Source organism: Scatophagus argus, chromosome 7 (assembly GCF_020382885.2).
Source record: "Scatophagus argus isolate fScaArg1 chromosome 7, fScaArg1.pri, whole genome shotgun sequence".
NCBI classification, from domain to species: domain Eukaryota; kingdom Metazoa; phylum Chordata; class Actinopteri; family Scatophagidae; genus Scatophagus; species Scatophagus argus.
The window spans coordinates 18,076,870-18,090,137 of record NC_058499.1 but is presented as its reverse complement, the minus strand read 5'-3'; the positions used below and the strand labels follow the sequence as shown (position 1 = coordinate 18,090,137).

Sequence of the window (13,268 nt, the reverse complement as noted above, 5' to 3'; positions counted from 1 at the left end):
TCCTACTTACATAAACGTAATAAAGAGGCCGAGTCATTTCCACTTCATTTTAAAAAAAATATTAGTTTCCTTGTTCTTTTCAGGACGCATGACGGTGGTTGTTTAGTAACCTTTTTTCTTTAGCTACGTACCTGTGTGTCGACATCCCGAGGCGGTAGCTACGCTCAAGTCCCAGCAAGTCTCAGACATTATCTTACTCCTGCACAAAGCGTAGGGGCACAGCACAGGGGAACGCTGCGCACGGTGAGCGCTGTCATTTAAACAGAACAGATATCGCCGACTTTCAGGGTGCTGTCCAAAACTGTGCGCACATTTCAAGGTCATGTCGTACTCACAGTTTCCCTGACTCGTGTTACTAACATTCCAATCTCTTTTGCACCTTTAATTGTAGGCCTCCAACAAGGCTCGGGAGTGGCTTTTGGTGACCTCAGGGTGCGCCTTGAGCGGCTGACAAGCACATCTGCGCACTGATCTAGGGCGAGTGCATAGGTGGGATCTGGGACAATGGGTGTGTAGCGACGGAAGACACAAAACAACCACAGAAGAACCTCTCTTTGACTGCTTATTCGATTTTTATAATATATTATGTCTAAGCGAGTCAGACCCGGCTATCATCGCCAAGAAATCAACAAAACCTCATGGGAAGTACCCGAACGGTACCGGGATCTGAAGCAGGTGGGAACCGGGGCGTACGGGACGGTATGGTAAGTGAATGAATCCTGTGGAACTGGACAAATCTGTAACACCGATCGCACTACTAGTTAATGTGGATCACTGAAACAAAGAAAGCGACAGAACAGATGGTGCAGTACAGGCAGCCGTACTGTGCCACAGACGAACAAAAGAAAAAGTATCTGCGCTCCGCCGTACACATGCTGCTTCACTTCCTTATATGATGGAGACTTGCACCGACACCTCTTCACCTCAATCATCCTGTCATCTTTACTCACGTCAAAGAATACTGAATAATCAAGAGCGCACGGCTGATGCGGGGTGAAATGGGTGCGATTAGACAAGTTAACTGAAAGACAACAATAAAAAGCAGCTTTTAAAGCAGATGTGCGTCTGTCCGTACGCGGTCTCTTTGTTGTCAATGATTAACTCTGTGGGCGGCTACTTAATTGCGCCAACCCAAACAGTGTAGCTGAACAACACTTGTACAAGTTATGGTCGGATTCAGGATAAAGTAAGATCGATGCTGGATAGCAGATGAGAGAAGGAGGTATAGGAAGCGTGTGTGTGTGTGTGTGCGGTGCTTGGGGTTGAGGTCAGAGCTCTTCTTCCACACCAAACTCATCCAACCATGTCTTCATAGACTTTGCTTTGTGCACTATGGCACAGTCATGCTGGAATAGAAAAGGGCCTAAAACAGAGTTTAGAAGCATAGCATTGTCCAACATGTCTTGGTGTGCTGAAGCATTCAAATTTCCCTTCACTGGAAGTAAGGGGCCCACCCCAACCCCTAAAACACAGCGACATAAGGAAATGTGTCTGGATACTTTTGTCTATGTAGCGTAAACAAACCGTGAGAGAGAAATGAAAGAGAGCTCCCTTCTTCCCCCTCCTGGATCACAAGGAAGTTGCTGGTGTATAAAATATGAGCTGATGTTCGTTGTGTTTTTTGGAAGGCTTTTCACATTTTGCCTCACACCCAGTGGTATATTCTTGCCCTCAGCTCAGCAGTGGACTCCAGAACAGGAACCAAAGTGGCCATCAAGAAGCTGTACAGACCTTTCCAGTCAGAGCTCTTTGCCAAGCGGGCTTACAGGGAGCTGCGGCTTCTCAAACACATGAAACATGAAAATGTGAGACACATCATGAACAGCTGATCAGTACAAAGGAGTCCAGACCCTCAGGATGTTAGCGTGTATAATATATTCTTTATTTCTCTCCACAGGTGATTGGCCTATTAGATGTTTTTACTGCTGACCTCTCGCTGGATATTTTCCATGACTTGTAAGAGCATGACCTGCTTCTGCCAGTGCAGGGCAGCATTAATCTATATTTTACCTGTGGCATTTGCAAAGTATCACACTCGTACTGTTTCCTTCTGATTCAAGTTACCTGGTGATGCCGTTCATGGGGACCGATCTGGGGAAGCTGATGAAGCTGCAGAGGCTGTCAGAAGAAAAGATTCAGTATTTTGTTTATCAGATCCTCAAAGGGCTTAAGGTGGAGGAGTCTACTTTGATCATGCATTTATTACTTTAAAACTTGTTCTGTTTATTAAATCTCTGACTGTTATATTCTTCTGATACAGTATATTCATTCTGCTGGTATAATTCACAGGGTAAGTTGTCTTCTATTTGTTTCCATGTATAAGTGAGATCAAGTCTGTGTTCACACATTGTAGCATAATTCTCGGGAGTTTGTGTTTCCTGTACAAACATGCAACCTCCTCATCTTATTACTCTGTTATGACTGGATTTCACTTTTCCTCTTGCTTCACATACAGTCTCAGTTAGCCTTACCATATCATTTTTTTACAGGACCTCAAACCAGGAAATCTTGCCATCAACCAAGACTGTGAGCTCAAGGTATAGACGTACACACCCTGGTAGCCCATATCATGTGTCATCTTCTTCTTCTTAATCAGAATTCCTAGCCAATTCTTCATTTTTAAGCAAGTCTTTAAAGTCTTACTACCAGATCTGTAGCCTCAGTATGAGTATGATGTACATTTAGCTGTTTCTAACTCTAGTGTGTTTCATTTCATGCTCCGTCAGATCTTGGACTTCGGCTTGGCGCGGCAGGCAGACAGTGAGATGACGGGGTACGTGGTTACTCGCTGGTACAGAGCCCCCGAGGTCATCCTGAACTGGATGCACTACACTCAGACTGGTAAGAGTGAATTAAAGGGGTAAAACAACCAACTCTCACACATCATCTTCCATCATTGTGCCAAATATTAGCTCCCCATTAGCACTGAATCCTCATGTTATTTTATGATGTATCATGAATTTGTTGTTTTAGTGTACTCACTTACACTCAACTCAATCAGCAAGTGATTTACAACATTTCCCAGAATGGCCTTTACAACCTCCAGTGAACAGGCAGTGTCTTGTTAGTTTGTTTCTTTTTCCCTCTTGCACATGATCTACTGAGACAACAGATAGTATTTTTTTTCTTCTTCTTTTCTTCTTCCATTACATTATAGAGCTACTGCCATTTCCCCAGTTCTGGGAGTATTAGAGGATTGTCTTTTCTCTGTATGATGTTGGGTCTAGAAAGCAGCTAAAAAGCCCACTGTGGCTTCATTGTAAATACACAAAAAAATACTGTAACTACAGTATAAAATGGCAACAGAAATACATTTTTAAACAATGTTGAGCTGGGGCTGGGTTTTATGTCAACACATAGTAAAATGTGGTCTTAAAGACATCTTGTTCAACTGAGTCAGATGATGGCAAAAATGTATTATCCACCAGGTGGCGATCTTGAACTACTTACCTTATATTGAAGGTGTTAGGGAATGCATGTGTCCTTTGCTGCTGATTACTTTCCTACAATGTCCACATTCCTTTATGATGTTAAAGTCTAAAATGTGTTGTTTCCTCTTCTTCCTCAGTGGACATTTGGTCCGTGGGCTGCATCATGGCTGAGATGCTGCAAGGAAAACCTCTTTTTAAAGGCAGTGACCGTATCCTTTTATCTCACTGACCCACTTCCACAGACATCTTACAGAGATCCATGGAGCTAGAAGATTCAGGAATATTTTTTTCCCCACCATTTAACCTTAACTTATCAAATGCTCATGCTTGTGGCAGGGTGGGATGTAAGCATTCAGCTGAGCTGTAATTAGCTTAGTTATTTAGCCTCTCATTCATGAGTAATTGCACCCTTCTGACACTTCTCACTTCTGTAGTGATACAGAGGTGATATAGTCAGAAAATAGTTTACCCACAAAACAGCTTTTGGTTTCTGGATAGTGATATTGCTACTGGGTTTTTTTCTAAAATGTATTTTTTAAGTGATGTGGCATTTAGTTTTATTATAATTGAGGAAAAGCACACATCTCTCCAACCCATAGCTCCCAAATGGACTAACTAAGATCTAAACAACCTAGATGGACAAATGGTATTGCAGGTAAGAGGAAAAATGTATATTCGGGATTTTGGGGTGAGCTGTCTGTTTAAATCATTTGAAAGAATTATCCTGTGAATGTGACTTACCACATGTGACCCTTGACCCCTGGTCCTCAGACCTAGATCAGCTGACTGAGATCATGAAGACCACAGGAACACCAACTCAGGAATTTATATCAAAACTCGAATCTGAGGACGTGAGTTCAGAACATGTAACACACACGTGAATGATGTAGATATGCACTGCCTGATTATGTTGTAGTACTTAATTGAGCCCCCAGACACTCAGAGCTTTGGGCAAAATCAGTGTGTGCATCTTTAACTTAATGTCCATATGAAGACATACACCACATGCAAACCACAGAAACACAGAATTCTGTTAATGATGATTAGTCCCACATTCAATGTATTAATTTCTTCTCTTAGGCCAAAAGTTACATCAAAAGTCTTCCAAAAGTGGAAAAGAAAGACCTTCAGAAGGTGTTTTCTACAACAAATCCACAAGGTAGGATGTGCTCAGCCTTTTAATTTCACCTGTTTTCAGTGTGACAGTCAAATTGTGATTTGATTTCCTGATTCCACTGTTTCGTCAGCTGTGTCTGTGCTTGAGCACATGTTATTGCTGGATCCGGAGAACAGGGTAACTGCTGCAGAGGCTCTCACGTTGCCTTACTTTGCTGAGTTCAGAGAACCAGAGGAGGAGACGGAAGCACAGCCATACGACCACTCGCTAGACAACACAGATCTGCCCCTGAGCCAGTGGAAACGTAAGGATGACAGGGAGCAGCTGTTAGGCTGAATATGGTGGTGAGAAAAAAAAAGATTAGTGAAGGCCAAAGTTATTGATCAGTATCCTGCTGTGTCTCTTTCTTTAGGTCACACCTTCACAGAGATCTTGACCTTCCAACCAGTTCTGCCAGAATCCAAGGAAACCTCACTGTGAGACACAAAGATTTGGCTGTGGAGCCTGGGGGCCAAAACAAACTAACATCTTTTTATTTTGATCTCAACGCTGAAAACTCTTAGATCACAAGGTTAAATGAATGCCCATGGGCCCAATCCACACTTCCCCTACAAGTGCAATCCAGTTTTGGATTTGTCTTTCAATATCATGTTGCCTCCTGACTCTAGCAGCAGACCTTTCTTTTCAGCGTGTCCTACAGTGTTGAGGATGTGAGCTTAGTTGCTTTATATCAGGTAATAATATCCTTTGATGAGTAACTAACATCAAGGGATTATGGGTTGTACTATATGACATACTTTTCTGAGTGGCACATTGACGCGGGTGGAGTTCTTTATCAAATACTCCATTACTTACCAGTCGTTATGAAACACAAATCAAGAAATGGCAGTATACACATTTTACTTAAAAGGAAACAAAAATGTTGTCAGAAAACTAATGCCGAAATGCTTAACAGATCCAGTTTAGTAACGATGCTTCATCTGAGTCTTTTGCATCAGTAGTACAAACATAATTTTAAGGTAGATACTGCAAATAAAACCTAATTTTATATATTGAGAATTACCCCATCTGGCAGTAATTTTTTTCTGATATATTGTTTTGGGAAATAACTTCCTCTGCGGTGACTGCATGTCCTTAAAAACATATGATTGGAATTATTGGGATGTCCTTGTCCGTGTGTGTGTGTGCGTGTGTGTGTGTGCGTGCGTGCATGCGTGTGCATATGTAAGTTTAGTCGACATGTCTGCCGTGACCTCACTGTTCCTCCCAGTGGCCTTAAGATAAGAACACAACAACACTGCTGATCATACAAAATGAATCCCAGCAGGTTGTGCACAAACATTCACGTCTTAATTTCATACTAGATGTCACTCACATCCGATTATGTTGAAAGTAGCACAAGAAACATTGTGTTTGTTGATATTTAAATTAATGTTTCTTACACCACCCATGCATTTTTCTGATTAAAGATTCTCTTTGAAAACAGGACAGTTTTTGCTTTTTTTTTTTGTATTTTCACGTACGGGTTAAGAATTCAGCAGTGAAACCAGCACTTATCTAATTTTTAGTTGTGTTTTTCCATATAATTGAGGGATTTACAAGAGACACAGCAGAGGGCATGATATTCTGATTTTTAGTTTAGCTGCAGACTCTAGGACTCAATCCTACATTTAACATCATGCAACCGATAACATGTTCAGCTAGATCCTGCCTCAGTTACCAACATAGGGTTTCTGTTAAAACTGTTATACTGAGAGCATTTCTCTTTTGTGTTATTCATGTAAACTAGCACTAGGTGGCAGCATGCAAACAAGACATGAGCAGTCTGCATTCGTAGCTCTACAGATTGTGATGTTGGCTGGTCATTGACTTGGGTTTAGACTGAAATAAATCCAGTTTTTAATTATCTGGTGACTTATTTTAAAATCTAGTTTTCAACATTCAACTGTAACATAACCCCAAAAACATTAAGCGCTGTCAGCATGAACATGCTACTGTGTCAACATTAGCATTTAGCTGAAGAACCACATTCCTCAGTTCCAGTCTTGTTATTCTCTTCTGGAAGATTCAACCTGTCAAAGATGAGTTGGAGTAGTTATTGCAGTGATTTATTGTATAGCAGTTAACACTGGCAACCTTATGTATTCAATATGATTGATGACTTCATGTAGGTCTAACAAATGTTTAAACATTCCTGCAGAAGGCCTGTTTGTGTTTAGATTCTGCTCATTCCTCCACATACATTCTCCATTAGCTGGTGTTGAATTTAACAGGCTTTTCCAGAGTGACCTTCAGGTCCTTGACTCCCAAAGGCGATTCCCCTGAGGACAAGCTTCCTTCCTGGTCCCAAGCTCCTCCAACTCAAACCCTGGGTGCATATTGTGTCCTCCTCATGGTACACACAGTGGATAGTTCACTGAAAAGTCAGCAAGTCCTGTTCCTGCTGCAGACATGGAAAACAGAGGGGGAAGCACTTTTTTAACCCCACAACCCCTCCTCTCCAGCACACAGCAGCACATGGACAGAGTCTCTTCTCCCTTCTCTCTGTCTTGTTTGTTGACCCTGCAGTTTATTTTCAGAACACATTGGATTCAAGCTGCATATTTTCAAGACACACATGTAGGGTTCACATGTGTGCACCCTTATGCACAGATACGCCTGGCATGCACAGTTGGACACACACACACATCCATACACTTTCGACGGACTCAGGAGGGAGTACGCGTGGAATGGCAGCGATGCCCAAACACCCATCTGACCTGGGTCACTCCTTTTTCTTAAAGTGGAACGTCAGTTATAACTGTGTTTATTTTATGTGTCTAGGGGAGGCACATTACTGTGAATCTCACCATGGTGAGAGGATCAACACTGTCTTTGCTGAGGTTCTTCATCCTGCGGTGCACAGAGTTCATTTGGGTCCTTGGAAAGTTATCAGTTTGTCTCATTTGTCTCACAGTAGGAGTACAGTTGGCTAATGATTCGATAAACATGAACCAGCACGGTCACTGTAAGAGCAAAATCAGCTCATCAGTTTTAATTGAAATGAATCAAAATGACGGGGCATCATCGGTGTCAGTGTTTATTCTCCAAATAACTTGGGTTGTCATGTCCTTGCTGGAGATCAAATAAACAGATACAAGGTCTCAGCAGTGATAAACTGATTGGTGAAAATCTGTCAACTCCCTGAATGTCCTTGTCTATGTCTGTTCGCAGCCAGATTTACATTTTTACATAACCAGGTATTCATGTACGTGATGTTCACCATGTGACTGTTTGCTTGATTCCAGATGTCAGTTTGGATCTGTGTTGCTGCTGCTGCTGCTGCTGCTCTGTGGCAAGTTCACAGAGATCTGCATTTCCTCATACATGGCTACGTGTGTCATGGCTGTTGTTAAAAAGACAGATACTCTGAGTGAGAGGCAAAACATTTTCAGCACGGCTAAAAAACAGCTGTTTAATTGTGCACCAATTATGCATTTGGCCACATTTTTTAAACTCACACACAGTCTCACAGCTGTTAAACGAGTTCACTTCAAAGATATTTCCTACATGTTAAAGAAATAAAATGCTGCTTAATCACTTCCCAAGCCTGGCATGTTTAAATGTTTTCTGTTTGTTTGCTTTAGTGATTGAATATTTGTGTTTACAGCTTTCCAGCACCAGTATTATTTTATTTGTGTGTCTGGCCCAGTGTTTGTTTGTGCGTATGTGTGGCTCAGCGGGTTGGTGCATGTGTGCTGAAGTCAAAGTGAGTCATATGGTCCATACTAAAGCTGAGGGTTTTTTGTCTTCATTTCTGTTTAACTCACACTTCTCCCTTTTTCTGTTTTTACACGTGCTGTAGCCTTTATCTCTGCCCTGATCTTTGTGAGATGTATACAGAAGCACACGTGTCTGTGGGATCCTTCAGGAGGAGAGTGAGACCTGCCGGGCAAACTATAGAGGAAATTCCACAGGCTAACATGGAGATGGTGAGCCAAGTGTCAATGCTGAAGGGGATTCTTCAACTCTTTGAGCTCTGAGGGGGCAACAGAAGTTGGGTGGGTAGGAAAAGGATGTAAACTTGGAGCTTTAGGAAGTAATAGAAAGACTTGGGAAGAGGAAAGGATTGGAGCAAACGGGCAAGAGAAGATAGGAGGATGAAAGGAAAGGAAGGGGAGATGAAGGGAAAGACAGGAGATGCAGAGGGCCTGAGGGACACAGCCAAAGTGGGCAGTTTAGTTTACATTATCTCATTCAATAGCCATCCACCCCATGTTTGAAGACTTGTGGGATATGCAGTGCAAAGAGTGCATGCCAGCAGACTGTGATCCGTCTCCCAGGACAACTTTCTGTCCATCTGCGATGTGTTGATGTATGGGGCTGTGGTGTGTCACATTCAGAGAGGCACTTCGGTGCTGAAGAGCACTCAAGCCCCTCTAACCCAAAGAGGCGATGGGAGCCAGCTGCTAACCAAATTACTGCCGCTTGCTTTTAGGATGAAAGCTGCAAGAGGTCAAATACAGCTCGCTTGTTATGAGTTCCAGCATATATGAAATTGTTTTTTTCCTTCGAACTTTTTTTGTCAAAAAATACCAGCTTGCGATTAGTACAAAATGTACATGATCATTTCACCCCATCCCTGTAAACTGGATTTGATGTTCTGTTCACATTGGTTGTGAAGAAATCACTGTCACTGACAACCACCAAAGCACAAACAAAAAAGAATGCAAACTTATATAATGTTATTGTACTAAATGTACTTAAATCATGTGTAGTTTCCCTGAAAGAGACCCGATACTTTTCAATAGATGATGTTGTACTTGGAAGATGTTCAATGCTATGCTGCATTTAGGAAGTATTAACTGTACAGTCTTGCTTGTAGAGCCTCCTCTACAGCAAAAGGGAAAAATCCACAAATCACTCACTGCTGCTCATGAAGACGAGCAGACCATTTTTATCAAATCAGATCTTCCATCATCTGGGTTTTGGAAGCCTGACATTCAGAAGACAATTTACAAAGGTCTTAGTGAGAAACGTAAATTGACAATGTGAAAGTACAAAATACACCACCATCTCCAGTGAAAATTACAGTGAAAAGACAGCAAACATGGTGCCAAAAGCACGAGACTATAAGAAGTGACACTGTACCCAAAATCTGTCTTGTGAGTATCTTGTAATTCTCACCCCCTGTAGGCTAGAATGGTGATTGTTAAATGTTTTCATCACAGACGAAAACAGCTTGAATTCATTCTGTTAAACGGTGACAAGCCTTCATGGCAGGAACAAAAAAGTATCAAAACACCCACAGGAATTTCTCAAACACACTGTTTAATCCTCTTCTCTGCTGTCCTCCCATTTGCTCTGTACAATCAGTTTCTTTTTTCCTGTGTGGGATCAATAGAAGTGATCTTACCTTGTCAGAAAGAAAAACAGAAGCTGTGTTCCTATGTATGTATCCATCCCTATGACTCCCTGTAGGTGAGCTCACCATGAGGTTTAAAGCATTATAAAAAATAACTTACATAATGGTCTGACCAGACTCAACCTCAGATGATAAATCCTGATAGATTTTATGGTCAAGTGGGCACAAGACCTGAGCAGTGACCTCACTTGGGGGGTTTCACAGTTTCCTGAATGTTTTCCTTCACTACGGCCGATAAACCAGGCAAGACAAGGGCTGTGGCTGAATCATGGGTAAGACCTGCCTCTGAGGTGAGAGGTTGCAGTATATCACAGAGCCTGTGTTTCCCTTTCTGCATTGGGCAGAGCTGCTTCTGCGTCTGAGTCAAGGTTAGAGGGAGCCTGAAATGTCATCCAGAAGGAGCAGGAAGTGAACAGAGGTAGAAAATAAGGAAAGATTAGAAAAATACACAGCCATTTGTGTTAAAAGTTCCCGCCTCATAACCTTATGTAATGTGTGTTACGCTATCACAATGTTATCCAGATTTCAATTACTTATCTACAAGCTGAGTAAATGTCAGGCAGCTTTCTATTGTGTTTTCCATGCTAATGAAATGAAAAGTTGTTTTCCTCCAGTCTGTAAAATTGAATGAGGTGAAACATGCAGCCTTGGTGAAGGCTAAAGAATAAACATGCATTATCGCACAATGGTAGATGAAAATGTACCCAGAAGTCAAAGCCCTTCAAATCAGTTATATAAGCCTTCAAAATCTTCTGATTCTCCCCAGCTTGAAGTGTTTAGGGTTGATGATTGCTTTCAGTTGCACGGCCTTACTGGGCAAAACAGAAACCGTGGCATTTTTTCCTGACTAAAACCCATCTCTGCGAATTAAGGAAACTTTTGCAGATACACATGCATTTGGTATGGATGAGAACAGAACAGACCTTTTTTTTCCAGAGGAGGTTGACGGTGGTGGTGAGGAATGTCAGCATCTGTGATGGGAATATTTTCTGTTTTATAGCTGTTTTCTAAGAGATGCCAGTGAGTGCTGTGGTGAGAGTACAAGGACTGGGGTTCCTATCCCAGCCTCCCTACCTCATGCCTGTCCACGTGGGCAGGAGGGTAAGATATCAAACCACACATAGCTCTTAGTCTAGACACCACAACTTAATAAAAAGTATGATTTTGTTTTCTTTGTGTTACTCTCTTGTGTTTTTAGTGCCTACAGTATTCATGTTTATGACTCTGTTCTTGTTTATAAATCCTGCTCTCTTGACAGGATGCTTGTATCTGGTTGCTCTATAAATATCCACTGTAAAAGTCATGTTTTTCTTCTGTAGGGGGAGTATGAAGGATATTATTACATGGCACAACACTGATCATGTAATTGCTTCGTAAGCAAACTTGGCTTACATCACCCAAAGAAAGTGAACGCAGAGGAAATAATGTGGTAAAAGAGAGATATGAGTGATAAAAATACTCTCTCCAGGGCTGGTCTGTCTGTTCACTTGGGCTGCAGTTTCACTGAGCCATGTTTCGCCTAGTGGAGTAGATGCTTGCCTGTGAACAAAAAGCTGACATGTTAGAGAGGAAGGTGTGTGTGGCAGATGTGCAGGTTTATAAACTGACAGGATGTTTATCAAGAACGCAGTGGGGTGAGCCCAGTCTTCTGTAGATGCCCCAGAATAGGCCAGTGATGATGTGGTTAAAGTACATTATACTCTGGTGAACTCTAACTCTCCTGTAAGGCTGAATGTAATAATGTCAAGGATTCCCAAAAGATTCACAGTCCAGGACATCTATTTAATTTGGAATGCTAAACCTCTACTAAACTTAATATCAATGTGCCACAGTGCAGTAAGACATTAAACTAGCTTGTTGGATGCTTCACTGAATAATTAACAGAATCATTTTTTGGAAATATACTCTTGGTTCTTGTTGAGAGTAAAATGAGAAAATTTATACTATTCTCACATTCACCTGACAAGTATGAAGCTAACCTGGTTAGATTAGCTTAGCTTAGCACAGGCACTGGAAACAGCTAGTCTGGCTCTGTTTGGATGTCAGAAAATCCAGAAAAGCCTGCCAACATATCTGAAGGTTACTAATTAACACATCATATATAGTTTGTTTAATCTGTGCCAAAATTGAAGTGAAAAAAAAAATGTAAAAATAAATAAATTGGGTCACAGCCCTTCTACGGACAGCCTGTCCACTCCTATTAATCCCATTGTACCGAAAGTTGGCTGCAATTCACCAAGAGGGCACTCACAGGGTAGTCCTCAATGAAAGGGACTGAATGGAGCTAAGTGGCTAAAATAATTATTTACATTTCCATTTCCTTCTGGACAAAAACACCCAAATTTTATTTGAGTTTTTGCAAATATAATATCTACCATATATCTGAATTGAACAAAAAAAAAAAAAAAACCCCAAAAAAAACAAAAAAACGAATGCCTATTCGTTGTTTTTTTTTTAAAGGGTAGACAGTTTATCCCATAAAGCCCTAGCATTCTGCTAATGTATGTTGAATGGTCAGTTCATTACGTGAACATTTATCATTATGTGAACATAAGCACAACAATACGGTTTTGGTTTTGTGTGTTATAGTCCTTATGTATTTTTTTAATGATAGCCACAGCAGACATTAGCAGCGTGGTTAAAAAAACACACAAACTTAATGCTTGACTGATGTGTGAAACCAAAATGGCGAATACCGTAAATACTTAAATAATAATACAAAACATATACATAACTGAAAACATAAAGAAAATTGGCAGAAAAAAGTGACAAGTTACATTTTGGGACTACGGCTCCAGAAACCCCCATTCATTTTGAACTACTTCATTTCATTTTGAGCGCCCCCTACATAACCGGAAGTTCCAGAGAGTGGAATTTTTTCTATTCGAGTTTCTTTGGTAATGTGCTGGACTAGCTATGGGGCAGGTGCAACGTGACTCTGAACAAATAATATAATATTAACACAGCTACAAAATAGTTTGGCACATAAACAGCAACGTGTGATTTTTACATTTAGACTTTTTGTTTGTTTGTTTTTTAAACCGAACATTAAGCAAACAAAACTTTCGAGGTACTGGCACCTGTGTGGATTTTCCTCTCCCTGTTCCAAGCTAAGCTGTCTCCTGACTAGAACTCCATAGACCTGTTTACTGTACAAATAACCCACCATCTAATTCTGAGCAAGAATGCAAATAAGCATGTATTGTTCCATACTTCGAAGTCACGAGAAACAATGTTGAATTGAATTAACATTCTCTGCTCTTTGTCATGTTGATTCATGAGATTAAGTGATGCAAAGTGAGGTGATAATGGCCCA

General features: G+C 41.1%; 1 protein-coding gene across 1 annotated transcript; it reads left to right on the top strand.

The window, feature by feature from the left end:
• The first annotated feature begins 262 nt into the window (after nucleotides 1–262).
• mapk12a (mitogen-activated protein kinase 12a) lies at nucleotides 263–6,034 on the top strand. Its single transcript, XM_046393467.1, has 12 exons — nucleotides 263–704; nucleotides 1,676–1,805; nucleotides 1,898–1,956; nucleotides 2,061–2,172; nucleotides 2,261–2,290; nucleotides 2,490–2,537; nucleotides 2,727–2,841; nucleotides 3,569–3,640; nucleotides 4,203–4,282; nucleotides 4,512–4,590; nucleotides 4,679–4,852; nucleotides 4,961–6,034. Exons 1-12 carry the CDS (start codon nucleotides 586–588, stop codon nucleotides 5,026–5,028), a joined length of 1,086 nt encoding a protein of 361 aa, XP_046249423.1. The 5' UTR covers nucleotides 263–585; the 3' UTR covers nucleotides 5,029–6,034.
• The last annotated feature ends 7,234 nt before the right edge of the window (nucleotides 6,035–13,268 follow it).

Excerpts from the sequence above, each read along its gene's own strand:
- mapk12a (XM_046393467.1), top strand. The coding sequence starts at position 586 with ATGTCTAAGCGAGTCAGACCCGGCTATCATCGCCAAGAAATCAACAAA. Across the intron at positions 705-1,675 it reads GGGGCGTACGGGACGGTATG|CTCAGCAGTGGACTCCAGAA; the intron begins GTAAGTGAATGA and ends TCTTGCCCTCAG. Across the intron at positions 4,853-4,960 it reads GCCCCTGAGCCAGTGGAAAC|GTCACACCTTCACAGAGATC; the intron begins GTAAGGATGACA and ends CTCTTTCTTTAG.